Source organism: Falco rusticolus, chromosome 6, assembly GCF_015220075.1.
Source record: "Falco rusticolus isolate bFalRus1 chromosome 6, bFalRus1.pri, whole genome shotgun sequence".
Taxonomy (NCBI): Eukaryota; Metazoa; Chordata; class Aves; order Falconiformes; family Falconidae; genus Falco; species Falco rusticolus.
Genome location: NC_051192.1, coordinates 83,787,995 through 83,802,996, shown reverse-complemented (window position 1 = coordinate 83,802,996; position 15,002 = coordinate 83,787,995). Strand labels below are relative to the sequence as shown.

Sequence of the window (15,002 nt, the reverse complement as noted above, 5' to 3'; positions counted from 1 at the left end):
GGTTTCTGGTGAGCTGTGTTTGCTCCTGGTGTCTCCCCTCTCATTATGCTTCATGCTTTGTTTAAATGTTCACTCTTCAGGGGTTTTTTAATAGTTTAGTGTGTGAATGGCTTTCTCATATAAATTATTAACTTCAGATCGTTGGGCAAATGTCAAAGCTCAAGCCTGGACTGTACTTCCCTCAGTTTTTATGTCACTTCAGTGACAACTGCTTCACTGTTCCTCCATGCAGCAGAGCTTGCTTGATAAATGTCAGTCTGTATTTCAGTTCTTAAACTGACAACTCGGTTAAATATCCTTCTAATTTTCCTTGCAGTCTCAGGGCTGCTTTCAATTTTAGAGGGAAATTACCCCCCTGACTCTACTTTCCCATCGGAATAATTTGTAGCAGCTGGCAAAAGGAAAAGATCTAGGATGGGAAACGTCAGCAAGGGGGATTCCCCCAGTGATCAGTCTAGATGGGCATCGTGTCCCTTCCCTCCTGAAAGTAAAGACAGGCAAGGCTGAAGTGGCAGATGCTGCTGCTTGGGTTGCCTTATTTCATGTCAGGAAAACAGCACTGGAAAATAACTTTCTCTAGGGCAGTAGGCTCCCATCCGTGAGAGGAGACTGAAGTCAGACAACCTGCTGGAGAGAGGTACTCAAGGAGGGCCCTGGGCACCCATCTGCCTCTTACCGCCTCATGTGTCCTTGGGTAGATGGGGGTCCTCAGCAGTGACAGGATCAAAAATGGGGATTTGCCGTGACACTTTAAGCCAAGTGTTAGGAGCTTGAGTTTTCCAGAAAGTCATTCTTGAGTCATTCTTGGAACCTAGGTCTTATTTCAGGGACTCAGCACATAGTGGTGGATTCAAATAGCCCTCATCTTTCTGCTGTTTAGGGATTTGGCTAGCCATATGAAATTGAAAGAAATGTTTAATAAGTTTCATGGAAGGGTTTGTGTCTTTTTTCACTGCCTTCAGTTATTCAGAAAAAGGCTTCCTATATATCTTAGTGATGCAATGAGGAGGACCTTTAAGTACCTCAGATCTAAAAAACCTGTAATGTATAATCCTGACTCCTGCCAGACACTATAAAAGATAAAGAAAATATGGCAAGCTGAATACCCGTTTGCAGGTAGTAACTTGGAAAATGCAGTTGCCTTCTGTTAGCTCGCACCTATTTGCAGGGCGTCGGCATGTCCCTAACACCATTGCAGAACATTTGGAAAAAAGTGTCTGCCAAAACACTGATCTTATAAAACCACTAAAGGTTGGCCGTTAAGGGTCACCTATAGATGTATTTAAGAATTTCTGGAAACAGTTTTGTCTCCATCCCTGCTACAGCATGGTCACATCCTTTACTTTGTAACGTTTTCTATGTCCCCGCTCTGTACTCAAGGAATTAGGAACAAGGGCAAACAGGGTTATTACCAACTGCTATAAATCTGTATTGGAATAATAAAATTGCTCTTATTTTATCATTCTAGAAAGTGTCTTGGGTTTTGGATGGGTGGTGAATTTTTTCTCTCTGCAATTATGAGAATTTCTTCATATTTATATTTTCAAATATGTTTTTACAAACACAATAACAATAGTGTCACTTTAGGGAAAAATTATTCACTTCTTTCCTTGGATTCTTCTTTAGTTTTATTCTGATGACAAATCACCTTGCTGCTTTGTTGTTGTTTTTTTTTTCCCTCTGTGAAACATATAGAATGTGATTCTTGGAAATAAATATCAGTGAAAGCCTTGGGTTCAAAACAAATGCTTTTGTCTGGTTCTCCCTAATTATTAAGGAGCATTTTCCAAAATTGGGTTTTTTTAATCATAATTTCCTCTATGGGAGAAATATTAATTAATATCATAATGTCAAGCTTCACAACATTTAGAAATACCTGAATTAGATCAGGTTGATAGCTTTGCTCATCTCCAATATATTTAGGAAGAAGGAGTCCTAAGAACAGGGTGGAATTTTCTTCGAGATATGAGATGTGGGTGTTTTTTTCTCTCCAACCTCTGCCTGGGAATGGACCAATGCCAGAAGAAGAACAGGGGCTTGTGTTGCCAAAGCAAGCTGTTTATCAGGGTGGAAGATGTTTTCTTCTTGATGACCCCTGGAAGGAGGCAGGGTTGCAATTCACAGTTTGAGAGGCTGCAAATTCCCTTGGAAAAACTATCCTGTTCCCTTCCCTGCTGCGGGGATATTGAACAAATCTCTTATGATCGGTTAAAGAAGTCCTAGGTACAAGTCCAGGATTGTAGTGTCCGAAATTCTGTCCTCTGGTGGAGTCAGCTCTGGTGGTACCTGCCTGCCCCTCATCAGAGCCAGCTGGGGCAGAGCAGGGTGCTGTACCGCTCCCTTTCCACCCCACCTTGGTTTTGGTGTGCCTGCTGAAAATGTTTTCACTGCTTGAGTACAGTCAGGGGCTTAAGGCATGCTTGCGCATCTTGGGAGCCGTGCATTTGTTTTATGTGGGTCTCTCAGTGCTTATCATGTGGTAGCTGGTTGTAGTCATTGCTGACGTGGATAAATCTGAAATAGCGGCATAGATTTCTCTAGCCTTGCTGCCTCTATGCAGGTCAATTATTTCAATTTTTGATTTTTGCCTTTTGATTTTTTTCCCCACACCTGTACTTCAAAATTGTCTCAACTGACAATGACAAACTTCTGCAGCATAAGCCAATCTACACAAAATAAGTGTTTCTCTATGCAGTATAATACTGTTTTTATTCTGGTGCAGGGGTCCTCAAACTTTTTAACCAGGGGGCCGGCGCGGATGAAGTGGCAGCAGGCCATCTGCGGCTGCTTGGTTCCCCCCCCAACCCCCGGCGGGGGGGTCTGTAAATACCGGGGGCCGGATTGAGGACCCTGGGGGGCCGTACCCGGCCCGCGGGCCGTAGTTTGAGGACCCCTGTTCTAGTGTAATAGTTCTTATTTCACTGTGCCCGCAGTTGCAATGCTTTCACCCATTATGGAGACAAAGCCTGTATTTTATGCCAACAAAAATATTTACATGGAGAGATTGCATTGGATTGGAATTAACCTTGGTATCCATCATGACCTTAGATGTCATTAGATTTTAACAGCTGTACTGTTTAATTGCATCAAAATTTTATCAAAAGAAACAGACCTAAAATAAAAATACAGAGCACACATAATTTAAGATGATTATTATTCCATCTTACTTGCGTGGTTTGATTTAAAATATATGCTAAATGTTCAGCAGGCTGCCATTTGAATAATTAGGAAAATTATACCTGGAAGTTATGTTATAACCAATTTAACGTTAAGTCAGCACAGTTCCCAGAAATCAGAATTTCTCTGTCAAAAGCATTCTCCTTTTCAAGATTTAATTATTTTTAACATTGACATTGGAAATGATACATTTGGTACCTGGAAATTCCAGTTCTTGAAAGTCAAGTCGTAAAGAAGGTTTGCGGTTTGTTGTTGTGGTTGTGATGGGCACGGGGCTTCCAATTCTTTCTCTGGCCAAGAATTTGGAAAATGCAAAGTTGAATGACATGTAATGGCTCATATGTTGATATCATATATCTCAAATTCTGATACTATGTGCAAACTGTAGAAAACTTCTTTCATAATACGGAGTGACATTTGCTTCCAGGTGAACAGACACTGGGATTTTAAAAATAAAGTAATAAGAAAAATTCTATTGTGACATATACTGTAGGGTTATGTGAAGTACATGTTTTTTGCAGTACATTGAGGATATCACCTCTCTTACTCAGGGGTAAATTTACATTGAAGTCAGTATGCTTTCAAGTAAATTCCCCCCTGGAGCTTTTGCATATTTTCCGGGTATCTATACAAGTATGTGTATTTATGGGTTAAAAAAAGAAATCCATTCTCTCCACGTTCCTGGGCAACCAGCTCCAGGTGGCCCAGCTTGAGCAGGGGGGTTGGTTGCATCAGATGACCTCTGCGCCTCAGCCACCTTGCGCTTCAGGGGCTCCGTATCCCTTTCCAAATACACCGAAGGGTTGCTCTTTTAGCAGGGCTCCAGTTCTCCTTCACCGGAGCCTTTCCCCTTCTGCACTGCCTGCCTGCTGCAGCTGCAGAGCAGGGCAGTGCACGTGCAGAGCTTTGAAAAGCCAGTTCACGGCCAGGAGAAAAAAAGCCAGTGCTATTGAACTGCCCACAGCCACAGCACTGGCCTCACTGGCAACCAGGATTACACCTTTTAGATATGATCTTTACGCTCACCTTCTATCGCCACTAAGTATAGGAGAGGGGAATGGATTTATGTTTATCCTGGCACTCTATGCAGTGTTATTTGGCAGGCTGGCTGTGTCAACATGTGATTTCTATTATGCTGTGTATTGAGAAATATGGATTTTATTTTTAACACTTCCTAAACTTTTAGTCCAGAATGAATACTTCAGACTTTAGGATGTGCTGCAGAAATTCCTCTCCCTTTCTTGTTTTCTAGCATGTTAAGATGAGGTAGGGAAAATGACATAAAGGAACTATTCATACTTGATTACAAATTTTTAGTTTTTAAAACTTTAAATAATGGACAAATGCTTCGGTGCCCTAAGCCATTTCTTGCTAATTTAAATTAAGCTACATCCAATAAAAATGAAGTTCTTATTCCTCGTGTTTTGAGGCTTTTTTCTCCCTTTTTTCATTAATTGTGGCATCTGCTGAAAGAAGACTCTGTGCTCCAAAGCATTTATAATGTGCCAACCCCAAAAGGCCGTGTTCTCTAGGATTTCCTTTGACATATTCATGCTCACTTGTGCAGTTTACAGTAACAAGTAAGGCTAAAGAATCTTGGACAGAAAGCAAAGACTTGATAAAGAATAGTGTCCTTTGAAATTTTACATCTACCATATTTTTACAAGATATGACTCACCTTCCTGGAAAACTATAACGAAGTGTTTGCTGCCATAGCAGTTGACACCACTTTAGAAAATATCCTTTGTTAAACTTGCCATGGTTATTCTTGTAGAAATTTGGGGGAAATGGAATCGGTTTTCAAAATCGTATCTGCGAACAATGTCTTATCTTATTCTGCACACAAGGGATTTAACCTGTGCTCTGTGGGAGAGGGAAGCGAAGCCATTTCTCTCCTTCCTATAGTGATGACAGTCGGAAAAGCAGCGAACTTCTGTTTCTGCTTCGTAATGACCGTAAGAAGTGGTTAGGCTTTGGCAGACGGATGTGAATTGCATTTTGATTCTTTTCAAAAACGCAAGTCAGTATTCAGGGTGAAATTTAAGGTCATGCTGTTAGTCAGAGCAGTTCCGGTTAAACAGATCTGCTATTCACACTGCCGGTGCCCCCCTTTCAATAGGAAGGAATAAGGGAAGCTGCTGACGAGGAGTGATGACAGCCACTGCCAGCAGCAGTGATAGTGGGTTCAGTAATCTAATAAACTGAGTTATTATGCTTTTTAGAGTCAAATGGCTGAATAAAACTGATGTGGAGGTTTTTTAAAATACCATTTTTAGAGCAGTTCTTCTGTGCAAATCGTGATTCGTGAGGAATGTGTTATTTAAGCCTTTATATATTGCTATTATAACCTTTGTTATGAATTACCCTTATAATGAGCATACAGGTAGTGATAACTCACACCCTGTGTAAATAATCAATGCAAAATGTTACTGACATTCAATGTATCTCTTTTCTTTTTCCTTAAAACAGAAGACAGTATTGTAATAGAATTAGTAAAGATATCCCAACTGGTAATACTTAATTGTAGTCCATTTTTCTGGCTAACAAGCTTAGCAACAGTACATCAGCCACGAAGATAAGCAGGATCCCACCGTTCCCACCCGTTATAAGTTTACGGTGTTTCATTTTATCTCTCTTGCCAGAAAGCAGCTTGAAGAGCAGCTTTCCTGGCTCTTTGAGAAGTCCTTTGATGAGGACAGGGTGCTGCGGTGGCCACAACTTCTGTCTTCAACGACTAGAAGCAGGACCTTACAGTGCTCCAGCTCAGCTTTCTTTTTCAGACCAGCTGGATGGTCTTAGGAATGAGCCATGTAGGCTTCCTCCTCCCCTGCAAGCACAGCTGCGTAATATAAAATAGAAGAAAGAATTTGGCATCCAACGAGAGGATGGGATTTTTTTTATTGCTGGTTATGAGGAGCGTTTGGTAGAGTACCAAGGGAAACTGAGAGCGCAGTCTGACTTCTCTCTTTTGCCATTTTTGGCCTTTGCCAGTTTGGCACTTGCCAGAGGAAGACTTAATTGCATCTGGGAAAGAAACAAGCTAGCTCTTGGATACTGTGGGGTGGAAGTGTCTCAGCCCAGCAGTTGTTGTTCCCAAAGCTGTGTTGGAGAGGAACCATTTTTTAGATTTTTTTTATTTAGTAATGAGGGAGAAGAGAGCAGATGATCTCACCTCTCAGAACAAGTCATAAAAATGACTAAATAACTAAAAATGACAAATTTGTATGGTCCCAACATTAAGTGAGCTGAGAACAAGGTGGCCTGTATTTCTGGTGATTGAAAGGAAAAGTCATAATCAAAAGCACGTAACAAACTTTTTACTTCTAAAGACATGTGTTTGAACTGTTTGGGTAGACTTACCTCAAAAAGTTACTTTCTAAGGGGCCTTCTAACTCTAATATGTGTTTTTAAATTTTACTAAGGTTTACTATTTATTTTTTTAAAAGTGACTATTCATGAAATTCAGATGATCCTACCTATAAACCACAGTTTCAAGCCCAGCCTTCAAGACCGAAATGATGTCTTTTAAGGAGAGGTTTACCCAGTACCAGGCTGCTTACTATTTCCATTCTTTTAGTTCCTTAGCTACATGTGTGTGAAACTTAATGGTCTGTGTACCTGCAATCTAAATACCTATTTTGAGCATGTCCTTGAGGTTAATGTAATGATTACTGTTACCTCAGCTTTAAACTTTGCCTGGCTTATGAAAGTAGACTTTGTGAATAGCGAAAGTACATCCTTCAGGGGAGCTGCATGTTGAGGGCAAATGTCCGATGTGCATAGTCTGGGTCAAGTCTTCTGGGGGGCCGGCCGTACCTATTTCACACTTTTTCTGAAGGAAAAATTCGTAGCAATGTGGAATCTCCTCTCAAGAGCCACTGGGTGGCTTGTAGACAGTTGCAGTTAGGGCTGCGGTGATCAGGAACGGGAGCAGCAGATGTCCTTCCTGCAAGTTCTTGTGGGTTTCTCAAAATCATTTATGGCTTCATCTTTGGTTTCCTTGGGTTAGTCAATGGCAGCTGCTGCCTGGAGAAGGAAGAATTTGGTTCTTACTTCCAGAACTGAACAAGGGGGACATCTTAGGGCCTGTGTTTTTCTCCCTGTTGTTCAACTCTCTCCAAATCAAATAGTCATCATTAATCTTCAGAGACTGTCGAAACCCATTTTTCCACTTTCAGTACCTAGTTGTTAGTGGCTGAAACATTTTTTTCAGTCCTGATGAAACCAGTGCTGCCTGCTATTGGTTCTTGGGAATCTCCTCTAGTAAGACACATGGAGCACAAATTTTCTGCTGGCATGATCTGCCACACTGCCATATTCCCCATCCACAGGATGTCTTTATGGGTTCTGTGAACTTGTTGAAAACTGATGCACTTTCTTAGGTTTTTTTCCCCTGGTATTTAGTGGATCCAAGTTCCTTGCAGGAATAAGGACTCTTGACTGTCTTTTTTCAGTCCACCTTGTGCCTGGGCTTTAGTGACAATGATCATTCGTGAAAAATACAAGCTTGTTACCTGAAGTCAGTAATCCATGGAGGAAGGCCTTCCCCCCTCCAGTAGGCTTTTCTGGGGAGGAGTTAACTGGTCTTTGGATCAGAAGAGCCAGATATCAGGTCCTGGTTGCTAAATACTTCAGCCTGACAGAAGCTGACAGCTAGACTCAGCAGTGCTAATGATTAAGCTGCAGTGTTGTGTATAGATTTGGGTGCTGCAATTCAAGAAAGTTAAGAAACAAATGGATAAAGTCCAGAAGAGAGAAATAAGTGCTAAGTGTTTTAGAAAACATGACTTTCTGAAAAAAAGTGGAAGATATGGGATTGTTTCACATAAGGAAAGCAGGTTGGACATCATTAGCCACCATTAACTCTCTGAAGTGCCTTCCCCTGGTTTTGCTCCATGTTCAACAGGCAGATGAATCCACAGTCTAACATGTTTTTTTTTTTTCATTAGTATTGTCAGTGTGCCTGTTGCTGCAAAGGCGTGTAATGGTAGATATCATCCCTGCCATGGGAACTCATTCGTAATAAAACTTTATTTGCTAACTAAAGAAGTGGAATCTCATTTGATTCTCGTTGAAACTGAAAAAGAACATGAAACAGAATCAACCCCATAAATATGCATGAGTTGGTACTCAGAAATACTGAGTGGCCTGTTGGCTCATTTTGTTGCTTGTTTTTTAATCTGTATCGGTATGACATTATAACAAGATGTAGATAATATACATCTTGTTGCAAAGGGAAAAGAACGGGTTTTCCAGTGGTAGGAAACAGGAGGCCAAAACAGAAGAGGGAAAACACCCAAAAAACATTTAGATTTGAAGTTTTGTACAAAAAATATATTGAAGTGCTGGAATAGCTTGCTGAGGAGATCATAGGAGTGTTCAAAAGAAGATGGTAGGAACAAGTTAGGCAAAGGTCTGCCAGAAATCACAGATGTATGGTTGATCCTGCCATTGGGAACAGGTTTGAGTTAGACGCCTGCTTGAGATCCCTCTTTTGCTCTACTTTTTTGCCCTACTTTTTATTAATAGGTGTTTCTCCTGATGAGGACCAAAATCTTTCCATTCAAAGGCAGACAAGTATCTTAACCTTTGTGGTTCTGATTTGGAGAAGAAAGGCCTCCACAGGCTAAATCATAAAACTAAATCATAGGACCATAGAGTGGTTTGGGTTGCAAAGGACCTTAAAGATCATCTGGTTCCAACCCCCCTGCCTTTTCCCCCACTGTGGCATAACTGAAAGACAGAGTTAAAAGGTACTTCCAGTGTTTTAGGTGCTAGTATGCTGGAACCCATTTCACAGTGAACTTGAGTCCTGAGGGCTTTCAGAGGCAGTAGGGTAGTTGGTGTCTTAAATAAGCTGGACTTACTCTTTCAGCTAGCTTAGCCTCTCTGTAAATGTTCACAGTTTGCTCTTCTACTCTGACAACATCCCCATGAGAAATAAAGTTTTATTTTACTCTTGTATTTTAATGTATTTGAAGTATATCTATTCAAGAAATTAGACCAGGATTTTAATTTTCAGTATCTGGAGTCCTTCAAAATACTTCTGTCTGGGCTCTCACACCTTTTCCTTCTGAAAAGGGTCATAACCAAAATTTTTTTTAATAGTTCAAATGTCCCACCCATTATGGCCATCCAGTAGAATCGATCAATCATATTTTACTTAATGTTACTCTGAAGATATCCCCAGTTGCATTTAACTTACATAAGAATAAAATAGAACAACTGCACTGAACTTTTTGTTACTGCCATAAATACTTGTATCTTTTAGGTGAAAGATGCTGTGGAATTATTTAAAATACAATGTTTTGTAATTATTTCCAGAATAACCAAATATATTCGTGGTTTTTTTATTTCAGGAACTGCATCTGTGGCTGTCGCAGGTCTTCTTGCAGCTCTGCGTATCACCAAGAACAGGTTATCAGATCACACAGTGTTGTTCCAGGGAGCTGGAGAGGTATGTGTTCTTATACATCAGGAAAAACTGTACTATGAAGATTTTTCTTAATATTTAATCAAGTTACATATACCCAGTTAACAAGAAGATTAAATAAGTAGAATGATCACTAACACCTGCTGAAAGTTGGTTCTTAATTTAAATGTAAACTTACAAAAAAACCTCTGATCATCTGGTCAAGCCTTTTTCATAAGACATTTTGCGGAGCTCTGTTCTCTTATCAAAACTTCAGGTTTTAGCTCTTCAGCTATAAATTACTTAATTGCTGTCAATATAAACAAACCAAATTTTTTGGAAAGATGAGGAAACGTATCAAGCCACCAAAGAGAAATGAAATAAAATGTATTTACCAAGGTCAGTGTTATTTAGTAAGAAGTAGTGCTCCTTTCATTTTTCCTGTCATTAAATATAGTTTTTCAGTATTCTGCATGTTGAGATTATCAATTTCTGAAGATTTTTATGCACGTTATTTTTTTATACCAATTTTTCAGTGTAATTTTCTAAGCCACTGACACACAAGTGAAGGTTGTAATTACCTACAGTGTGGCTAGCTGTCATCTCTTTTATGAAGTCTACAGCCCCATGCGGGCTTCTGAAAAATATTCATGTTCACCAAACACCCCAGTAGGCGCAAAATACTAATCCAGCTTTGTCCAAATATCTTTAATTTGATTCAGTATTTGGTACTGAGATCAGGTCTGTAGTTTTCAGAACAACTTGCATCCGTGTCTGGCACGTCAATGGCTTTGTACATAAAGACTGTCTGTCTCTCTGAAGTTCCTTCCCCTGGTTTTGCTCCATGTTCAACAGGCAGATGAATCCACGGAGTCCAACGTTTGTTTTTTTTCATTAGTATTGTCAGTGTGCCTGTTGCTGCAAAGGCGTGTAATGGTAGATATCATCCCTGCCATGGGAACTCATTCGTAATAAAACTTTATTTGTTAACTAAAGTGGAATCTCATTTGATTCTTGTTGAAACTGAAAAAGAACATGAAACAGAATCAACCCCATAAATATGCATGTGAGTTGGTACTCAGAAATACTGAGTGGTCTGTTGGCTCATTTTGTTGCCTGTTTTTAAATCTGTATCTGTATGACATTTGATCTGTTGGATGAAATATTACAAAATCCAGTAAGAATGATACATGTTTCAGCAAAATATTGATAAGTGAATTTTTCTTGCCCCTGCTTTCACTGGGAGCACAGCCAAGTTTAGACTTACAAGACACATGAACAGTAGGTAAAAGGAGGCTTACCTTCTTGATGGACATTTTAGAAAAAGATAAGAGCAAGAAAACTTCTAGGATTGCATCTTGCTTTCTGGTATGCAGAGTGTGATTTCCTTTAGTTTAAATTACCAAAAAACCCTAATGAACAAAATATTTCACAGAAGAAAAAATGTTTAATATATTCTGAGATTATTACATGGAATAAATGTCAGTGTTAGCATTTTTCATTAGAGTTTAAACATTTATAATGCTCTCCACACTGTAAATGCTATCTTAAGTTTTATCTATACTATGACTTAATCTATATGATTTAAGATTTGTCTATATTATTTAGCTACATTATTGTTTCTAATTACCAAATGGTAGCAACAGTTCGTTAGAGTTTATGAAAAAAAAAAAATCCACTTTTAAATAAAATCAAGAAATTTTCCTAAAATAGTGGGTAAAGGAAAGAAATAAGCAGGGGTTTTCTTTCATTTTTGGTTTTATATGCTACTTTTCTTCTCTTTCCTTCAGGCTGCGCTGGGGATAGCAAACCTTATTGTTATGGCTATGGAAAAGGAAGGGATATCTAAAGATGCAGCTATCAAAAGGATATGGATGGTTGACTCCAAGGGATTAATAGTAAAGGTAATGCAATTTTCTCATTCTTTTAAATGTCATGATAGTTATTTGCAGTGTGTAGATAAAGGCAAGAAGGTATTTTCTGTGAAAGCAACTACAATTTATCTCTCCTGACATAGCAAGCTGTTTTTCTTTTCTAATGTGTATTAAATGAATGACAGACTCCCATGCTGCTGGGGGCGGGGGGCGCGTTATTACGCTTGGAGTTCCTTCTCTATTTCTGTTAGGGATGAAGACATAATGAAGGGTATCTTTCTGCAGTTCATGAAAAAACATGTAAGGAAATAAATGCTCAGCTTGTGGGTTTAGTATTTCCTGTGTTAACGTGACGATTATTTGTTAGTACAGTCTTGCACAAAGATGTATAGATACATTATTAGGATCGCAAGCATGTCATCCTTCTGCAAGCACTGAGATATGTGGCATGAAATATCTTCTATGCACAGTGATATAGCTCATGTTGCAGATGTTGTGGTCTGCAGTGCTATCGACACTGGTCAGAATTTGAATCTGCTGAGAGGCTTCAGCAGTCACCCTTACCTCATTCCTTCCATGTGCCAAAATAAAGAAACATATGATTTCTATGCGCCAGAATAAAGAAACTGGTATGTTTTAAAAGGTGGTTATGTATTTAATAGTTTGTGAGCTACTTTAAAGAAATGGTGGAGAGGACAGCTGGCCTTGCTTTTTCACTTTTCCTGTTGATTAGCGGTGTTTATGGTCTTTGTTGGTACTGCACTTATGCACAGTGTTCTTTAGCTATCTAATGTTTAAGTTCTTTTGTATTTCACACACATTTGCATCAGGAGCATGCATTCTGCAGTCAGAATCAGTGTTGGTTTATTGAACAGCACCACAACACCTTTCACTTGTACTGTTTAAAGGGAAAATGCTAAGATCATAGATATTGAAATGGGAGAGTATTACTGAGGTCATCTTGGACATCCCATGCCAGAAAGCACAAAAGTAGCCTGATCAGGTACAGAAGAATGCTGGTATTTGCTACTATAAAAGACACAGGGTTTTTTTTCTGATTTTTTTTTGTTGTTGTTTGTTTTAATTAGTGTTTTTAATCCTTTTGGGTTTCATCTAATTTAATGTGCTTTTGCATCCAAAGACACGTGACTGAAGGCCTCTGTATCTTCTGTGGGTGTTGAAACCTAGAGGTTGCCTAAGAAGAATGGTGTGTTGCAGTTTCCTCCACCATAGAGGTTGGGATTATCAAATAATACAATTGAACTAAAATCACCTCCTGATGGTGTTAAGGAAGCAAAGGGGCAGAAGCGCGGGAACTTCTCAGCCATGAAGCAGTAAAACAGGTCTCAGCTGCATGTCTGTCCAGCCAGAGTGGTTATCCAGCCTTGCTTCTCTTCTGCTCGTTTCTTCTTCCTGCTTCTTTTACACCTCTTACTGCTAATTTGCTAGTCAGCTGAGAAGCCGGGTTGTTGCTTTTGGTACGCAGCGAGTCGTTCCTTTCACAGTTTCTAAATTTTTAGTGACTTGGTGACTGTATACTTTCCTCACCACCTTCTAGCTGCAGCGCTCTCAAGCAGTGCCAAAACCAACCAGCGTCTCACGCAGCCTCTAAGTTCCTTTCCTCTGCTTATTCTTCTTGGTGGGGCTTTGATTTGGGTTTTGTCCAAAAAGTAGTTCACTGAATTTCATGTCCTACCTAGAGTATATTTGTGAACTGTTTGTGATAGCCAGACATAACAGCTGTCTGAGATAGACTAGGGCTGAATCTGCGGCCAAATGTTGACGCAAGCAATGGGAGCCAATAGTGCACATTTCACGCTGTTGCTGGTGTTCCTGGAAGAACTGGGAGCACCACTTTTCCCGTCCGGCTCTCCTGGGGGTCTTGAGAATGGGTGGGTGCTTACTGCTGTGCTGTGTTTGAGTAGAAAACCTGCAGGACCTAGAAGCTGGAGATACTTCAGTGCAAGGCCTGAGCTGGGCATAAGGAAACCCGTCCTTGGTCTAGGGTTCTGCAAGCCCTCTCTTGGCTTTCTCTGCAGCTGTTTTCCCCTAAAAAAAAGAAAAAATAAAAAAATGCCCCTTTGCTAAAGAAAGAAAATACAACATAAGCCTCTTGAAGCTTGTGATTTAATTGCTGGGAAGTCATATATATAAAGTAAGTAACTAGGCTAGTCCTGGTTCCTTTTTCTGGCCTAAGAGAGAATGCTGTTCTTTAGGTCCACTTAAATTATTTTGGCTTTAGTTGCTTGCAGGAAAGTGCTGCAAGACTTGAAGGACCTTCCAAACCCTTAGAAGTTAGGTAAGCGAAGTAAAATGAGGAAGACTTGTAAGAAAACTGTAGAAAGGGAGGGAAACCTTTTCGTTATTGCAAGGATAAGATTTGCTAAGCTACAGCATAGATCGCCAGGTAACTGACTTTTGCTTAAACAAAACTGACTTCTCTCTCTTGTGACTAAGGAGGTGTATCAATGGAAATCTGTTCAGAGTCCCTTAAAATTTGCCTCACCAAAACCTGCTTGATCAAAAGTTTTACTTGAAGCAGGAAGACCTATATAGTCCTAGAAATATTCTGATCTGTTGCTTTAGCAGTATGAGAAATAACAGACTCTCTGAAGACTCAGCGATTACTTTGTCCAACTAAACCAATTTTTACATAATTTTTATTCAATGCTGTCCTTTGATCGTTAATTTTGCAATACATGATTATATATTTAAACATTGTTTCTTCTTTCATCTACTTTCTGTAGTATTTCAACCAGTGCAAACCAAAGAAAAATAGCCCTGGAACTTCTGTTGATCTAACTGCAAACAGTTTCCACCTTTTCCTTCTTCCCCTGCCCCCCCAAAGCTGCCACGAAGTCACTTATCAGGCTTTTGTAGCAGATTTTTCCTTTGTGGCTATTTAGTTTTAGTTCAAGTGCAGCTGTGTTTTCATTTTCCTGTTAATTCTCTCCGCTGCTGCCCCCCGGGAACCATCTTTTTCATTAAACCAAGTCTGATGACCAACTTTTCTGCTATGTTGTGGTGAAAGAGCTGGTGATGAAGGCTGTTTGTTATGCTGTCTGTAGTTGTGTTCTCTACTTCCTTTTAGAGACCTTATAATGTTCATATTGGTTTGGGGTTATTGTTCTTGGGTTGTTTTTTTTCATTTGTTCAGTATGCTTTCACCTTTTGAAACTATTTTTTCTCCAAAAGTGTCTGAGGAAGGTTTGCAGATCATAATATCATTGGAATTTTGCCACTTCAGCTGTATGACTTTTTGAAACAGATATCACTCCTCTTGAAATGCCTGTCTTAAGTCTCCCAGTGCAATCACATGGAAGTTTAATGTTTAATTAAAAGACACTTTTAAAGTTGCTTTTGCACTCTTGTGTACTTGAAGAATATGCATAAGCAGTTGGAACTCATCTTTAATTCTGAATTTCTGAATTCTGTCACATTCTCTCCGACTGCTGAATAGATATTTATCTATATGAACACAGGTGATGGGTAATGTCTCCCACATTCCTTTTCTTTCCCATGTTCTCAATGTTCCCATT

At 39.6% G+C, this 15,002-nt stretch overlaps 1 protein-coding gene across 1 annotated transcript in view; it reads left to right on the top strand.

The window, feature by feature from the left end:
* The window catches only part of ME1 (malic enzyme 1), a 185,098-nt gene that overhangs the window by 145,051 nt on the left and 25,045 nt on the right, over positions 1-15,002 (top strand). Inside the window, exons 8-9 of the mRNA XM_037391683.1 lie at positions 9,537-9,634; positions 11,380-11,493. Of these exons, the coding sequence (XP_037247580.1) occupies positions 9,537-9,634; positions 11,380-11,493 (212 nt within the window). The remainder of the gene's footprint in view (positions 1-9,536; positions 9,635-11,379; positions 11,494-15,002) is intronic.